Source organism: Heteronotia binoei, chromosome 10 (assembly GCF_032191835.1).
Source record: "Heteronotia binoei isolate CCM8104 ecotype False Entrance Well chromosome 10, APGP_CSIRO_Hbin_v1, whole genome shotgun sequence".
NCBI lineage: Eukaryota > Metazoa > Chordata > Lepidosauria > Squamata > Gekkonidae > Heteronotia > Heteronotia binoei.
The window spans coordinates 99,059,910-99,078,413 of NC_083232.1; the positions used below are offsets into that span (position 1 = coordinate 99,059,910).

The 18,504-nt window shown below is 50.0% G+C and overlaps 1 protein-coding gene across 1 annotated transcript in view; it reads right to left on the bottom strand.

The window, feature by feature from the left end:
* The window catches only part of INO80C (INO80 complex subunit C), a 56,355-nt gene extending 53,768 nt beyond the window's left edge, over positions 1-2,587 (bottom strand). The window contains exon 1 of the mRNA XM_060248345.1: positions 2,365-2,587. Coding sequence (XP_060104328.1) covers positions 2,365-2,556 — 192 coding nt within the window. The 5' untranslated portion in view covers positions 2,557-2,587. The remainder of the gene's footprint in view (positions 1-2,364) is intronic.
* Between the last annotated feature and the right edge of the window lie 15,917 nt (positions 2,588-18,504).

Consider the following 18,504-nt stretch of genomic DNA (forward strand, 5'->3'; position numbering starts at 1 on the left):
TTCTGGAATAGGGAAGAGGAGACCAAAAAATGGGACTAACTCCTCATTCTTGTGGTTATTGCACTGAGCAAAAATGTTCCGTCTAGATTTTTTTCTTATTCCTCCCTTGCTCCAGGGAGGTGAGGGTACTTCTCTCGTCCCCATTTTACCCTCACAGTGACCTCGTGAAGGAGATTAACTGCCTGGAGGACACTGGACAGCTACATGACAGAGCCGGTATCTGAACCCACCTCCCTGGCCCTGCTCTGGCACTCCTAATCTCATGCTCAACAATACCATTTTAATAACAAACATTTTTTCAAATATTTAGCACATCTTTGACTCTGAACCATCTCCCCCCGCCCCCCCCCCCCTATGCCTGATGAGGTCAGAAAGGCTCCCACCTTTCTGTAATTCCACAGTCTACTTAAAACAGAAGGTATTGCTATAAAGGTAATAGAACTATAATACAAAGAAATTGTTCAGGAGGGCACTTTATACATGGAAAGGACTGTTATCCATTGTACTGACCTCTTCAATTAATGTATTATCCTGATGGCACTGTATCATTTTCTATGATGCAATACCATTTTTCTGCATTCTGCTTCATGTCTAATATTCTTTGCTCGTTCAAATATTTGTAATTCTAGTCCTAAAAGTAGTCCCCTGTGCAAGTACTGGGTTGTTACCAACCCACGGTGTGATGTCACATGAGGACTTTTTCTTGGCAGACTTTTTGTTATGGGGTGGTTTGTCATTGCTTTCCACAGCCATCTACACTTTCCCCCCAGCAAGCTGGGGACTCATTTGACTGACCTCGGAAAAATGGAAGGCTAAGTCGAGCCGGTTACCTAAAACCAGCTTTCTAGTCCAAGTTCAATGTCTCATCATATTGACTACATCAATGTAAACAGTGTAATTTGCTCAGAGTCTCAGTGAAAAGGGTGGACTATTAATACAGTGAATAAATACATATCTAACATACATGTGTTATATTTCATTCAAGGACCTGCAAACAATACAGCCACATTTGTTTTCCAGCTTTTCCCTGTGGAGTAAGCTGCATTTACTTCATAACTTCATTTAACTGCATACAGAGCCAGATCCTACCCATGCCTCTTGTAATAGCAACAGATGACACTCAAGACGGTCTAAAGCATGTTCTTGTTTCCCTGCACTGCCTTGCAAAATGCACATTAGCAAACTGTGCAAAACTGATTCAAGCAGGTAGGCTTGTTGATCTAAAGCAGCAGAGCAAAGTTTTTGAGTCCAGCGGCACCTTAAAGACCAACAAAGTTTAATTCTTGGCATAAACTTTCATGTGCCCGCATATAACAGCTTACACCAAGGATTAAACTTTATGCAAAACTGAGTAGTGCTTTATTATAACGGAATGGCTCCAGAAGAATGCTTTCATAAAGGGACAAACACTAAGGGCGATGCCACCTCATGCAATGCCTACTATCTGTTGCAGTATACATTACTCTATTATGTCATTTCTGCATCATTTAATATGCCACGTTTGTTTTGTTCCAGATTTTTACCCGGTTTTAAGTTCCACTTCCTAATCCCATTACATCACTTACTGGCTGTCCCATCCTATTGACTGTATCGATTTACACCATGAAATCTGCCTTCATTCACATTGAGAAAGCTGGACTGTAAATAAAGCAAATAAATAAACGAAAACATCCATTCCCGGCCACTCTTAATTCACAGTGAGTAGCCCATGGCCTTTCAAGCCTTACTCCAAGGCAAAACCCCAGATACAACGTTGGAACCAGAAAGCGGGAGTCCAAGTCTTTACTTTCCACGGTACTGCTGAGAAAAGAGTTCCCCGGGCTCCCTCGCACTGCACACGCCATGTCCGATTCAGACATTGCAAGGTGACACGCAAGGATCCAACGCCTTGCACACCTTTTCATGCTGAGAAGGCCCACTGAGCTCAGCGGGGTTCCTCCCAACTAAGCACCACGGAGCTGCAGCAGTGGAGTGGCTCGGAAAGCTAAAACCCACGACAAATGCGTGCAGAGAAAGCCAGACCTGCGAACTGCAGCCTCTTCGGGGCAGACAGATCCCAGCAGGCAGCCGCGTTGGTCTGAAGCAACAGAACAAAGCAGTAGCCAAGTTCAGCTTTAAGACCAACTGAGTTTTATTCAGAATGTAAGCATACGAAAGCTTACATTCTGAATAAAACTTAGTTGGTCTTAAAGCTGAACTTGGCTGCTGCTCTGTTCTTCGGGGCAGAGCTCCTCCCCGCCTCCAAAGCCCCTTTTCATGGCCAGGAAAGGCTGGCACCCTTTCCTCAGCACGCATGCGCGGCTCTGCTCGTCTTGAGGCCCGCCCCTTTCCCACGCGCAGGCGCACACTCTCCCCGGCGGTTACCTGAGAGCCGAGTCCGGGAGCGGCTCCGCCCGGGGCGGCCACCCGCCTTTTCTTAACGGCGCTGCCGTTGCCGGGGCTCGAGGGACGCTTCTTGCTTCGTGCCGAAGCGGCTGCGGCGCCTGTCCCGGGAGGGCCGGCAGTGGCTGGGGAAAGCGCCGAGGGGGAGACGCCGGCACCGTTCGAGGCCGCCATTAAGGCACCCTCGCTCGCCTCGGGAGCTCCGCCCACAAAGGGCGGGGCCAGCCGGAGAGGACCTGAGCTGCCCCAGAGGGGGCGGGGCTCTGGAGGTCTTAGTGGCACGTGACCTGCCTGGCCCGCCCCTCCGCCTGCTCTGCAGCGCTCAAGATCGCGAGGCGCCTGGAGCCGCCTTCCCGGTAGAAGACGCGGGCCCTGCATGCCGTGGTTGCAGGGAGCTTGCCTTAGTGTTGCCAACTCCTGGTGGGTCTCGAGATCTCCTGGGATCACGACTGATCTCCAGACTACCGGGAGGGACGGTGGCTCAGTGGCAGAGCATCTTGGTAAGCAGAAGGTCCCAGGTTCAATCCCGGGCATCTCCAGGCAAGTAGGCGTGAAAAACCTCAGCTTGAGACCCTGGAGAGCCGCTGCCAGTCTGAGTAGACGAGACTGACTTTGATGGACCGAGGGGGTCTGATTCAGTAGAAGGCGACTTCCTATGTTCATATGATGAGTTGCCTTGGAGAAGTGGCTGCTTTGGAGGCTGGGTCTAGGGCATTGCACCCAGCTGAACCCCCAAACTACTCCCCTCATATCCAGGAATTTCCCAGTCCAGAGATGGCAGCCCCTGCCTCCTTCCATTCAGCAGGCTTGGTGTGCCCAATTTGCCTACAGCAATGTTTCCCAGTTTGTGGGTTAGGATCCAAAAGAGGTTTAGGGGCCAACCCTTCCTATTGGCTGTCCTTGTTCTCTTGGGTATCCTGGGAACAGCATCTGGAGATCCTTATTCTTTAATTCATTTGTACCCACCTTTCTCCCCAATGGGGACCCAAAGTGGCATGCATAATTTCCCTCTCTCCATTTTATCCTCACAACAACCCTGTGAGGTAGGTGAGGCTGAGAGAGTGCAACCAGCCAAATGCCACCCAGTGAGCTTCCATGGCACAAGGGGTGGGTTGAACTCGGGTCTCCCAGATACTATTAACCAGAACATGACACTGGCTCTCTTCTTTACAAACTTGGTTTTTTCCCTCTTCTGATTGATCTGGATCTGAGTGATGTAAAAGCCAGTGAGAGTGCAGTGGTGAAGAAAGGCAGTGTGGCGTAGTGGTTAAAGTGTCAGACTAGGATCTGGGAAATGCAGGTTCAACCCCCCCCTCCCCCCGGTCCCCTTGTGCCATGAAAGCGAGCTGCATGACCTTGATCTAGTCGCTCACTCTGAACCTAGCCCACCTCACAGGGGTGCTGTGAGTATAAAACAGAGGCGAGAGCAATGTAAGCTGCTTTGGGTCCCCTTGGGGAAAAAGACAAGGTATAAATAAAGCACCTGGGATGGTGCTTTGTCATGTACTGCTTCATAATTGGTTTGGCACAAGGCATGGGAAACTGGGATTAACCGGTTTGTAATCTAAACCAGGGGTGTCTAACTAGGCCAGATCTGACATAAATGAGACCTTGTTGGGCGGGGCCATGTGTCTCATAAAATGTAATGCCAGCTAGCAGAGATATAAACTTTATAAAAGACACAGACAAACACAAAGATTTTTTTAAAAGAGCTTAAAACATGCTTAAAAGATTAGCACACTTGCAATATTTTGTTTAGCAGTTTCTGATAACTGACACCTCTTGCTCTGAATTATTGCATCACAATCCGGAGACAGTGCCTGTGCTGTAGCAATCTTGAATAGGCTGTTCAGGTGTGTGTAAGTTGCAAACCTACTTTTGATTTATTGACATTCATTACAGAAATCTCATGGTCAATGCTTTGTGCCTAAGATCCAGGGGGAAACATGATATGGCTGGGCATTGTGAGCTTTTGTACACAAGTTGCTTCATGTGCTGGTCAGCCAATGGAGAAAATAGAGGCTTTGCTCCTGTGTAATTGAGCAAGCTTGGCAAAGCAAGCTGTGATGCAGAAGGAAGCAAGAGAGAGAAGGAAGCAGAGGACAGTGAGTTGCTTGCAGTCCTGAGAGGAGCCTTCCGGGGGCTTTATTCAGCCCTCGGACCACACATTTGACATCCCTGATCTAAATAATTGTGTGTGTGCGTGTTGGGTTGTGGTTTAGTGATCGCTGTAGACTGTGATCAACTCATTACTCCCGAATCTAGACTTTAGAGCGTTAGTTTCTCTTCTGCAACTGCTCTCTGCTGGAATTTGAGACATCCACATCCAGATGAAGCTGCCTGATGTTGTCAGAAAATCCATCTGTTTGTCTCCTGTGTCCTGTGACTGGCAGCCCTCTGACGCCTTCCCCAGCCTTGCCAGCCATTATTTCCAGACTAGAGATGCCTGGGAATGAATGGGAGGCTCTCTGAATTCAAAGCATGTGCTCCGTCCCTGACCTGTGGCTTGCAAGTCAGCTTTATCAAACTCGGCAGACGACAGGAGCGAAATGGAAGAGAAGGGATTAGGCCGAGCATTCAAAGAGCTCCGAAATCTGTATGTCATTTATCCACAGAACAATCTTGTGAAGCAGGTCTTTGATTATTCCTGCCCTGAGATGGATTTTGTCATAATTTAGTGATTTTAAATCCAGCCTCCATTAGGTCATAGTATTTCTTGTGGATTTGCCTTAGATTTTTCCTCAGTAAGGGCTACAAACTGGTAGTGAACCCCGCCCCCCCTTGCAGTCTCATTGTTTTTTCATGGAGTGTGTGTGAAGTTTCTTCAACTGGCTGAAGTCTCAAGCTTCTAGACCTCAATGAGGAGCTTGCCTCTAGCTTCATGCCACCGGCCCACAACACCTTTAAGATTCATTCCCGCTGCCCCCCCCCCCCCAGGCCAGGAGTTAAAAGTGCATTTGCCTGGTAACTTGGTGGTGGTGCAAAGTGCCTTCAAATTGTGGCTCCATAGAGTTTCCAGGGCACGAGAGGGGCAGAGGCGGTTTGCTGCTTCCTGCCTCGACATAGCAACCCTGGGCTTTTTCCTCGGTCGTCTCCCATCCAAGCACTATCCAGAAATGAAGAAGCTAAGCTTTGGAAATCTGATGAAAATCGAGATAGCCTGGGCCATCCAAGTCAGGGCAGACAAACAGGTGGTTTGCTATTGCCTGCCTCTACGTGGCAACCCTGGACTTCCATGGCGGTCCCCCTTCCAAGTACTAGCCGGGGCCAAACCTGCTTAATCTCCAAGGTCATGCAATCAGGTTATCCGGGGTCATCTAGGATACAATTAGCTTCTGCCATAAAGAGTTTTTGCTCCAAAACTAGAGCACTGCCCTGACATGCCTGCATCACATCTGGGTCACAAAGGCACATGGCTGAAATGTCGAGTGTTCCTCCCTGGGGGGGGGGGGGGTAAATCCCCCCCCCCCACTGGCCAACTGCTTAGTGGCAGTAGAGGTGGGGCCTGGCAGGGAGGGAACCCACCTTCACCAGGGGGCTTGGCATCCCTACTCTAGATGGCACTCTTGGGCCTCAGCGAGCTAGCATTTCTTTCACAATTTGCACCTGGGGAACCGACTGAGTCTAACTCCCCCCCTTCCCCAGAAAGTAAGGATCTCTAATCACCATTTCCAGAGGCAGTGCCACATCAGTTTAGATCCTGAAGAGGCTGAGCTTTCAGAGACCCAGGTTCGAATCCCCACTCTGCCATGGACATTTGTTGGGTGACCTTGGGGCAGCTCCATCCTCTCAGCCTACCCAACTTCACAAGGTTGTTGGGAAGATAAATGGAGCAGGCGAGAATGTCATAAGCCAGTTTGGGTTCCCACACTGGGAAAAGGTGAGGTATACATGAGGTAAACAAAATAAATCTCAGGCCTGTCCTTGTGCAAGGCACAGAAAGGCCCCACAAACCTGGGCTAGAAGAATCTCAGTAAAGCTGGGTAAAAGCTTTCCCAACTGACTGAAGGAAAAGACATTTGACTCTTTTCCTACACCACTTTACCACAACTTTCCTCAGAACATTGCTTTGTTTACTTTCCCCCTTCAAATTATATTCTGCCTTTTCTGTATATTCAAGTTTTACAAACAGAAAACTCATTACAAACACATACAAGTCTCTCAAAAGAGCAAAATCGAGGCATCCGCAGATAAACCACAGTTCGTACACAATTCAAAAATGCCTAGTGAAATAGGAACATCTTGTTTTGTAATTCTGGAAGTTGAGGCAGCTCTTGGGGATAGGAAGAAATATGTTCCTATTTTGGGGGGCAGTAGATTAAAAAGCCCTAGTGTGAACTCGGCACCCCTAATGTGCCCACATTCCTTGGTGGTGGAAAGTGCCGTCAAGTCCCAGTCAACTTATGGGGAACCCCCATAAGATTTCCCATGCAAGAAACATTCAGAGATGGTTTGCCAATGCCTATCTCTGTGTGGTGATCCTGCATTTCCTGGGGGTCTCCCAGCCAAAGATGAACCAGGGCTGAGCCATCCGGGACAGGAAAAGGGGGTTCTGGTGAGTTCCCTGAGGTGACAGAAAGCGCCGTCAAGTTGCAGCCACTTATAGCAACCCTTCATGGGGTCATCAAGGCTGGAGATGCTTGGAGGTGGTTTGCCATCGTCTACCGCCGTGCAGCAACCCTGGACTTCCCTGGTGGTCTCTCCCCCAAGGACCAACCAGGGCCGATTGCTTAGTTTCTGAGATCGAGACAACCTTCTGAATGAATCTCAGTATTAACTGGGAGGGGGGTGGGTGGGAATGAGGTTTGTGAATTTTAACAATGGGCCACAACGGCATCGCTTCTGTCCATTCTTTAAAAATCCACTGGCTGCAAGAAAGTTTGAAAGGGGCTCTTCAGCAGGAGAAATGATTTTAAGGCTGCCAACCAAATGCCCTGTATTCCCACCGTGCGCCTTATGAAGTCATGTGACATTTTGTACTTGTTCTTTCACATCCTCCGCTGCTTTGATTACTTTGAAAGCCCACAGGGCCAAGGCTCTCGGTTTACATTCACTCCTTGCACTGTGCTACAAGGAACTGAAATACCTTTGTCGGAACACTGCAGCCACCATTTAAAAGAAAAGTTTGAACCTGGAATGACAGAAGACCCAACTGAAAAAAAGCTTTTTAGTTTGACTAAAAGAACTGATGTCAGACATCTACCTTTGAATGTGCTTGTAAGCTTTCAAACCACCCTCTCAAGAGTATTGCTGTGAAGACCATAAAAGAAAAAATAAATGGGGATGCCAAATGAAGACTCCAAGTCCATTGCGCCGGGCTTTGTCTTTATTTGCAACACTTTACTCACCATCTCTCCAAGAGAATCCAGCATTTTATGCTATGCAAATATTTGAGAATGGCTATGTGTGAGGTTAATGTATCATCTAAGAACATTTGGGTGGGGTTTTATAAACTGTACCTATTTAAAATGTTCTGCTGTAAAAGTGTTCATCTCCTTTTCGAATAATACACCCTATAAATGTCAGCTTAGAAGATGAGCTACACCAACAAATAGCCTAAAGTGCTTTTTGTATATAATAAAAAAACCCCACTGTTTATAATTTTACGGCCCTTTTCCATATGCCTTTGCTTTTTGCAGGGCTCACCTTGTTTATCCCTGAGATAAGCTCAGGGATAAATTTAATAAATTTTGATCCAAGTTTGTCACATGCCTGTAATTAACAACAGCTTCCAGCTCCCCCTCCCCCAGACCCTACTTTGAATTGGTTGTGTTAAAAGTTGTTGCTTTAATGTGGAAGCAAAAGGACTATGATCAAGATTCTTTCCATAGTTTGACTTTCTAGCATATATTTTCTCATCTTGAAAGCATCAAGAGGGTTGGAGACGTCATTGGTTAACTATTTGTAAAAATCGCTCTCTTCATCCTAAATTTCTCTTCCTTCTTTATTTTTTCTTTCTTGTAAACTCTAACTTTCTTTTTCTTTCTTTCTTTGTTGTGAAAACAATAAAAATCAAAGTTAAAAAAAAGAGAGGGTTGGAGCAGGAAAGCTTTAACTTATGCTTGTTCTGAAAAATAAGCCCCAATCTTGCCGTGTTTGGGCAGTCCGAGGGCTGGTTCACAGCTGGGGCTGCGGCGGAACTTCTTTCTCGAAGCGCAGGCCCTGGCAGCTCTGAGAGTGTTTGTGTGAAGGGACTCCTGGGTTGGGGTCCCTTGCCTGCCACAGAACCATTTCCCTTCTAGAGATTCCTGGTGCAGCACGGCAGGTGGACCTTCTACTCACTCAACCCTTTTCAGCTTTGGAATTCTGACATAGCATGGTGGGCACAGCCACAAAATGGCTGCTTGCAGGAGGTGGAGCCAGCCTAGGGTGACCATAATGTCTGAAGGCCAGCCAGGGACACTGTGGGGGGGGGGGGGTGTGTGCGCGCGCTTTGCGCGTGTGCCGCCGGAAACAGGAAGTGACGTCACTTCCGGTGATGTCATGCCACCACCGGAAACAGGAAGTGGCATCACTTCCTGTGACATCATTTCCCCCGCGTCACCTGCCGGAAACAGGAAGTGACTTCACAGCACTTCCTGTGACGTCCCCAAAAATCCCCCAAATATCACCGCCGGAAACAATTTTGTTCTCAAATCCTGTATATACTTCATCAGTATATGGGATAAGGCACTTTCTCAACTGTGCTGCATAATGCAGCCTATTTATTTTGTCCTGTTGGCTCTGTTGGCTCTATCTGCGCCACCTTCATCACTTTCGGGGTGTGGATCCCCCAGTGGGGTGGTCTCCCGACTCCCTCCGCCGGCTGTTTCTGATAGCCCTGCGCCCCCTCTTTCATTTGATATGTGTCCCGTGCGGGTGCCACCCTCCCGCCGGGAGATGCCGCAAAATGAGCCCCCTTGAGGCTTATGGCGGCAGGGCTCGGGGGAAGCGAGCTAGACTGCTGTTCTTTTGAGGGGTTATAGAGTGTTTCGAGCCCGTCCCTGTGGCATCGGTCCCATCGTTGTGGGACACAGGGGGCCGGCGAAGCGGCACGCCGAAGCAGCCTGTCACTAATAACACCGGTCAAGGTGCAGGACAGGAACCTGGAAGTGACCGACAGGCTGCTTCAGCGTGCCGCTGCGCCGGCCCCCTGGGCCCCACAATGATGGGACCGATGCCACAGGGACGGGCTCGAAACACTCTATAACCCCTCAAAAGAACAGCAGTCTAGCTCGCTTCCCCCGAGCCCTGCCGCCATAAGCCTCAAGGGGGCTCATTTTGCGGCATCTCCCGGCGGGAGGGTGGCACCCGCACGGGACACATATCAAATGAAAGAGGGGGCGCAGGGCTATCAGAAACAGCCGGCGGAGGGAGTCGGGAGACCACTCCACTGGGGGATCCACACCCCGAAAGTGATGAAGGTGGCGCAGATAGAGCCAACAGAGCCAACAGGACAAAATAAATAGGCTGCATTATGCAGCACAGTTGAGAAAGTGCCTTATCCCATATACTGATGAAGTAAATACAGGATCTGAGAACAAAATTGCACTAGAAGACACAAACACAAAGCTCCCTTACACTGAATCAGTGCTTGGGTCCACCAAAGTCAGTATTGTCACATAAGAGAAGCCCTGTTGGATCAGGCCAGTGGCCCATCCAGTCCAACACTCTGTGTCACATAAGAACATAAGAGAAGCCCTGTTGGATCAGGCCAGTGGCCCATCCAGTCCAACACTCTGTGTCACATAAGAACATGAGAGAAGCCCTGTTGGATCAGGCCAGTGGCCCATCCAGTCCAACACTCTGCGTCACATAACAACATAAGAGAAGCCCTGTTGGATCAGGCCAGTGGCCCATCCAGTCCAACACTCTGTGTCACATAAGAACATGAGAGAAGCCCTGTTGGATCAGGCCAGTGGCCCATCCAGTCCAACACTCTGCGTCACATAACAACATAAGAGAAGCCCTGTTGGATCAGGCCAGTGGCCCATCCAGTCCAACACTCTGCGTCACATAACAACATAAGAGAAGCCCTGTTGGATCAGGCCAGTGGCCCATCCAGTCCAACACTCTGCGTCACATAACAACATAAGAGAAGCCCTGTTGGATCAGGCCAGTGGCCCATCCAGTCCAACACTCTGCGTCACATAACAACATAAGAGAAGCCCTGTCACATAAGAACATAAGGAGGGAGGGAGGGAAGGAAGGAAGGAAGGGAGAAAGGGAGGGAGGGAAGAAGGGAAGAAAGGAAGAAGAGAGGGAGGGAAGGAAGGAAGGGAGGGAAGGGAGGAAGGAAGGGAAGGAAGGAAGGAGGGAAGGAAGGAAGGGGGAGGGAAGGAAGGAAGGGGGAGGGAGGGAGGGAAGGAAGGAAGGAAGGGGGGAGGGAGGGAAGGGAGGAGGGAGGGAAGGAAGGAAGGAAGGGGAGAGGGAGGGAAGGAAGGGGGGAGGGAGGGAAGGAAGGAAGGGAGGAGGGAGGGAAGGAAGGGAAGGGAGTGAGGGAAGGAAGGAAGGAAGGAAGAAAGGGAGGGAGGGAGGAGGGAGGGAAGAAAGGAAGGCCGCCCCCCGCCCCCCCCCGCTTTCGGCCCCCTTACCTTATTCCAGGGTGGCGGAGTCCAGCGGCGGTGGCGGGGAGTCCTCCGGCGGCGGCCTCGCGGCGAGGGAGGGAGGGAGCTGCCGGCGCTGGCCTCTGGAGGCCTCCAGGGACCAGCGCCGGGCCTCTCCGCTACCGGCGCTGGCCTCTGGAAGGCCTTCCGGGACCAGCGCCGGGTGCCCCGCGGCCTCCCCGCGGCCTCCGCTGGTCCCTGGAGGCCCTCCAGAGACTCTGGAGGGCCTCCAGGGACCAGCGGAGGCCGCGGGGAAGCCTTCGCTGGCCGGCGCTGGTCCCGGAAGGCCTTCCAGAGCCTTTGGAAGGCCTTCCGGGACCAGCGCCGGGTGCCCCGTGGCTTCCCCGCGGCCTCCGCTGGTCCCTGGAGGCCCTCCAGAGACTCTGGAGGGCCTCCAGGGACCAGCGGAGGCCGCGGGGAAGCCTTCGCTGGCCGGCGCTGGTCCCGGAAGGCCTTCCAGAGCCTCTGGAAGGCCTTCCGGGACCAGCGCCGGGTGCCCCGCGGCCTCCCCGCGGCCTCCGCTGGTCCCTGGAGGCCCTCCAGAGACTCTGGAGGGCCTCCAGGGACCAGCGGAGGCCGCGGGGAAGCCTTCGCTGGCCGGCGCTGGTCCCCGAAGGCCTTCCAGAGGCTCTGGAAGGCCTTCCGGGACCAGCGCCGGGTGCTCCGCGGCTTCCCCGCGGCCTCCGCTGGTCCCTGGAGGCCCTCCAGAGACTCTGGAGGGCCTCCAGGGACCAGCGGAGGCCGCGGGGAAGCCTTCGCTGGCCGGCGCTGGTCCCGGAAGGCCTTCCAGAGCCTCTGGAAGGCCTTCCGGGACCAGCGCCGGGTGCCCCGCGGCCTCCGCTGGTCCCTGGAGGCCCTCCAGAGACTCTGGAGGGCCTCCAGGGACCAGCGGAGGCCGCGGGGAAGCCTTCGCTGGCCGGCGCTGGTCCCGGAAGGCCTTCCAGAGCCTCTGGAAGGCCTTCCGGGACCAGCGCCGGGTGCCCCGTGGCCTCTCCGCGGCCTCCGCTGGTCGCTGGAGGCCCTCCAGAGTCTCTGGAGGGCTTCCAGCGACCAGCGGAGGCCACGGAGACGCCTCCACCACTGCCGCCGGGCCCCGCGCGCGGGCGGGGAAGGCGGCGAGGGAGGGAGGGAGCGTCCCTGCGCCTGCGCAGGGGCCCTGCGCAGGCGCAGGGACGCTCCCTCCCTCCCTCCCTCGCCGCCTTCCTCGCCGGCGCCCGCGGCCCACCGGCTCCGGGGCTGCCTAAACCGGGACCTTTAATGGTCCCGGTATAGGCAGCCCGGGATCCGGGATTGGGTGGCCAGATCCGGGAATGTCCCGGGAGACCGGGACGGTCTGGCCACCCTAAGCCAGCCACAAAATGGCCACTGCCACAGCTTGCTTTCAGTTGCACAGTGTAGATCCTTGTGTTATGGTGGCAGCTGCTGCCAAAGCAATGTTTTTTAAAACATCTGAATAGGCAATCAAATCTCCAGTGGCCAATCAGAAGCCTTGCTGGGCAAAAGCCCCACCTGGCCCCTCCCACTTTCTAAAAATTACTCGGAGAGCACCAGGGGAGGTTGTTGGCAGGAGCCATGGTTCCCTGCAGTTTGTGTTCCTTTGACCCTGCTGTTTGCTTGTTCTCTTACCTCCTACATTCAGCGACAGACTGCTGAGATCCACTCATTGCCTTTGAAGAAGTGGGCTCTAGTCTTTGAAAGCTCATGCTGGAATAAAGTTTGGTCACTCATTAAGGTACCACAAGACTTTAGACTATTTTTGTTGCAACCAATTAGCATAGCTACTCTTCTGGAATGTCAGGGCTGCCTGGAGAAAAATGTCCTGAATGTGTAGAAACAGGCTGCTGAAACTGTCCATGGCATAGAGATAAACTAGAGCGTTTCCTCAGTGGACATGGCTGTCCCACTTTATGGTCTTTCCTGCCTCTCTCCTGTCATTCCCTTTCTCCCTCCTCCCCTCAGCCTTGCCCTGGGATGGTTGCCTGAGAAAGAGATAGGGAAGCTGTCAGACATTGTACCTGCTTTAACTCACTTATAGCCTATTGACCTGACTAACGCCATCTTGTTTGCTATTACTAACCTTGAGTCTGTAACTATGCATTTCAAACGGGGAGGGAAGGTTGTAAATCCCATGGAAGGAATTTCTCACTTGGCATCCATAGGCTCTCCAAGCCTTTGAAGCTAGCCAGCCTCAAGGTAACCAGCGGGGAGCCTTCCTGGGAAAGAGATAACAGAATGTGGGAACAGACAACTGTCTCTCAGGGTGTGAGAATGAATTCTTTGTTCTGCCTCTACAAAAATCCAAGAGTAACCTTGGAATGTATCAAACTCAATCTGCTTGTACCCCAGACCACTAGTTCTTGAATAAACGAATTAATTTTGTAACAGAATGATTCAAGTTTATTTCAATGTTCAGTGTCTGACAGAAGCCTCACAGGGTTATTGTTCAGATCGAAGGGGAGAGGAATGAGGAGAGTGATGTAATAAAACCCATGGTGTGGTGGAAAAACCCAAATCCCTCATTGGTTGGATGTGGGGTATCAACTATTGGCTAATGAACCATTTGTCACCATCTCTGGCCTCCCATTGGCTGCCTCCCCTGCCTCCACCTATTGCAGGCCCAGGAATGTTGAACAAACAACCAACGGCCACTGTCACTAACAGACCTCTGCCGCCACATCAGCAGCCCACACGCGCAGCCTCCCAAGTCTGCTGAAATAGCCAGGGAGCCTGGCACTCCCGGGAGTGATTCCTCAGTGGACATGGCTGTCCCACCTTTGCTGTCTTTTCTGCCTCGCTCCTTCATTCCTTTTCTCCCTCCTCCTCTCAGCCTCACCCCAGGATGGCTGCCTCAGAAGGAGATAAGGAAGCCTCACAGGGTTGTTGTTCAGATCAAAAGGGGGGGAGAGGAATGAGGAGAATGATGTAAGCTGCTATGCTCTACCCCAACTGTGAGTACTATCCTTTTCCTATGTAGAGGCTGCAGGGTTGTCAACTCCAGGTTAGGAAATTCCTGGAGATTTAAGGGGTGTGGCCTGGAGAGGGTGGAGTTTGAGGAGAGGTGAGACCTCAGACAGGCATACTGCCATTTCCTCTTGGGGAACCACTGTTGCCAATCACCTGGTGAGAGCTGGAGATCATTCAGAATTATAACTGCTCTTCAGATGGCAGATCAACTCCCGTTGAGGTGTGGGGGGAGTGAATGCATTCACTTGGGTGGGTGGGAAGACAGCAAGGGTGGAGGGTCAGTCGCCCAGAACCAATAGAAGGCGTCCGTTGTATTTTTCTTCCCAATGGGCCTTAGCCCTAGTTTTTAAAATAAAACATCAAGAAAAAGACAAGAATCACAGCAGAAATAGAGTAGTTCAGAGGTGGAACCAGCTGCCTAGGAAGGTGGTGAGTTCCCTTTCATTGGCAGTCTTCAAAATGCAGCTTGATTCTAACTCTATGATTTCAAGTTTCTCTCCCCCCTGCCCCGCTCCAGGGTCTAGCCAGATTGGCAATGGCTCTCCAGTGCAATATCCCCCTTTGGCTGTGGGTTCCCAGGTTAGACTACTCACTAGAAACCAGTTCTCAGGTCCATTGAACAGAGACAAGCTGACTCAAAGCATCAACCCGGTATTTGCAAGGACACAACTCCAGGAAGCATGAGCTGCAGCTGGTTATAGGAACACTGAAAGTGAAAATGATCTCCACTCCATTGAAGCACTGCAAGAAAAATGTGGAATGGATTTTCCATTAAGGTCTCTGGGCCCTATCTATGTGGGCACAGAGACCTTAGTGGAAAATCCACTCCACATTTTCTTTGCAGCGTTGCAGTTTTGTCTTTTTGCCATATATTTGTTCAGTATTTCCAGACATACTGCCAAGGGTTTGGAAGTCTTGGCTGCATGGTTGAAGCAAAGTTGACTGAAACTGAATCCAATGAAGACGGAAGCCCTGTACCTGGGTTATGGAGTGATGGTATTGGGAATCCAGCTCCCAACTCTTGATGGAGCACCGCTACCTTCACCAATGGTGAGAAATTTCGGCATGATCTTGAACACCTTGCTCTCAGTGGAGGCTCAGGTTACAGCATTTACTAGATCTGCATTCTTCCATCTTTGGCAGCTGGTCCCCTAGCACTCTCCAAGCAACTTAGCTACAATGCAATGATCACTTCCAGGCTGGATATTGTAACTCACTTTGTGCAGGACTACCCTTGTGACTGACTTGGAAATTGCAGCTGTTCCAGAATGCAGTGGCATGTGTCCTTACGGGGATGCCCTTAAGTGCACATATACCTCTGGTGCTGCATTAGCTGCACCGGTTTCCAGTGGAATTCCAGATCAAGCTCAAGGTCTTGATTCTAACATTCAAAATCCTATGAGGACAGGGACCAACTGTGAGGTTTGCCAAGTAACACTCAGATATACTTCCACTATATGAATATTGGCAAAGATTTATTGAATGGCTACAAGTACATAATCTCTGGGATTGCTAGAAATAAAGACACACAATGCAGTCACCCAAAACAGCCCAGAAAAGTGCTGGCTTTTCCCCCTCCCTCAATAAATTTATTGATTTTAAGGGTGTATTGTATTTTAATCATGCTGTATGTTTTAACCATGTTGTAACCTGCTCAGCCTCTGAGCAGTAACAGAGTGTCAACCATTAGTCTACCGTTCCCACAAATGATTTGAAAATATGGCATTTCAGGAAGGTGTTTTTCTATTAAACTTGTAATGGTGTCATCAAGACACATCGCTTGATTAGTTTGGTGGTTGAAAGTGCCATCAAGTCCCAGCTGACCCATGGTGGCCCCATAAGGCTTTCAAGGCAAGTGACGTAGCATCGATGGCCTGCCTCTGTGCAGGGACCCTGGGCTTCCTTGGAGGTCTCTCCTCCAAGGACTAACCAAGACTGACCCTGCTTAACTGTGAAGAACTGATGACATTTGGCTAGTCAGATCCCTCCATGTCAGGGTTGAGGACTTTACTGCACATTTAAAGTGAATTAATATGACAGGAAGACAATGGATTCATTGAAATATTGTGTTGGAGTCATGGACTGCCCCAAAGACAACAAAGTGGGCTGCAGATCATATCAAGCCTGAACTCTCCTTAGGAGCTAAAATGTCTCAACTGAGGCTGTCGTCCTTTGGCCACATTATGAGAAGACCTCTCATTATGAGAGTCCCTGGAAAAGGCCAGAACACTAGGAGAAGTGGAAGGCAGCAGAGAAAGAGGTGGATGGACTCAGCCAAGGAAGCTGCAAGGGCCCTCCGCTGGCAAGACCCAAGCAAGGCTTTGGAGGCTATTAATTCATAGGGTTGCCATCAGTGGAAGTGACCCGAGGGCACTTACACACACACACACATTTGGGGATTATTTTCTAGTACCTTTCTGATTGTCAGGTTGGGCCTGCCATATTATGGGTTTTTTTCTTGTTGACTATGTTAAGTTTTGTTTCTTCACTGCTGACCTATGAACCATGTATTTTAGGACCTAAAAATGTGCAGGAGGTGGTTATGTGATGTGATGGATGCTTGTTACTTTGCGCCTTTTGTTGTTACTGTTATATTGCTCCTCTTGTTACCATAGCAGCGGGCACAGTCTCCCCTGGGAGTGTGGCTACTGACCATGGCGGTGCAGGGCCCTGGAGATGTGGTGTCTTGCACTTTTGGGTACTGATCAGTGTGTGTGTGTGTGTGTGGATTTGAGTTTCCCTGTGCTTTTGCTTCCTATAATTATAATCACTTATGCTAATTGTGTTATTCCTGGCAATGGCTCTCTGAGCGAAGTGTAATTACTTGTATTTGACTTTCAATAAATCTTAAGCATGTTTTCTTGAGCATGGGTTTGTTAAGTCGATAACTGGCAAAATCTTGCACTGACGCTACTGTGTTTAGGGGCTTTGATGTGCCTGAGAAGTCATCCAGTTTGGGAAGTCATGTGATAACCACTGGAGTGAGCGATTCAGCGTGCCCAGACATGGGGGGGGGGGCACTACATCACCCAAAGTGTGTATAGGAGACCTCTTTTTGTCTCAACTTGGGACCTGCCCTCTGACCCCTCCTCTCTTGCTTTGTCATCTCATTCTCTGCACATGAACAAAGTAGGAGTTCAGTAGCACCTTTAAGACCAACAAATTTTTATTCAGAATACACATGGCCTTCCATGGAGACGCGTCCTTGCAGGTTTCTCCTGTAGAGACAAAGCCCTCATACTCCCACACATGCTGCTGGGCAAGCTGGCCATTTGTGATAGGGAAAGGACTCTTTAGGCTTCTTTCTCTTCTTTCAACTGTAACTTGAATGTGAACCGGATCTACTTGACTCAGGGGTTCCAAACTTGCTTAATGTAAGAGCCACGGAGAATAAACATCAGATGTCTGAGAGCAACAAGACATGAACATCAGATGTTGGAGAGCTGCAACAAAGCAAGGGAGGGAGGGAGGGAGGAAAGCAGGAAGGAAGGAAGGAAAGAACAAGAGAAGGCAAATAAATAGAGGAGAGAGAAGGGGAAAGAAAGCAACTTTAAATACCTTTGAGCCGCCAGCTGGCTTGGATTGGAAGTGATTTAAAGAGACAGATGGCTTCTCCAAGCTGGCCAATGTGGTGGTGGGGGCTTCAAGAGCCACACAATATGTGTGAAAGAGCCACATGTGGCTCCTGAGTCACAGTTTGGCCACCCCTAACTTGAATAAATTTAAGTTTATTTTTGCAAAATACTTCTTGAGTTATTTGCTGCACTCAGGATCACACTTCTATGACTATGCAAACGCTATTAACCAAATGCAGGATCACACTTCTTTTTGTTGTTGTTGTTCAGTCATACAGTCGAGTCTGATTCTTTGCGACCCCATGGACAAAGTCACTTCTATGACTGTTCAAACTCTATTCACCAAATATCCCCATAATAACAACTCAGGGATGGAGCCTGAGAATATGGAAACTCCTAGCTGATGTTGGGGCACCTTTTGATTGAGAGAGAGAGGCTTTTAAGTGATCTTGGACTAAAGTTCTCTTTTCCCAGTGTGTTTTCAGAGTATATATTGTTTATGTTGGTATTGGTATCCACCTCTCATTCATTCTGTCTGCAGAAAAGTGAGGGACAGTTACAGAACTGGGAAGGATTTTCATTTATTTGCTATATTTACAGTGCGTCACTTTCACTGAGACTTACGGTGGATTACAAGGTGTAGGTCAATGCCTTCAATAGGATGAGACATTTAACAAAAAAAGTAATAGAAATAGGATTACAGAAGTCTGAAACAATGCATAAGGATTAGACACATTAAACAATTCAGAAAATGGTATTACATCAATATAAAAATATTGCACTGTGAGCAGGATACTACATACAGCAAACAGATAATACATCCTGTACACAGTCTGCATGCCTTTCTCCTGAAAGCACTATGCCGTTATTGTATTGTTCTATTACCATTCTCCTGACTTAGACAGCTCTGCCTATCTTGTCAGATCTTGGGAGTGAAGCAGGGTCAGCCCTGGTTAACATCTGGATGGGAGACCACCAAGGAAGTCCCAGGTTGCTAC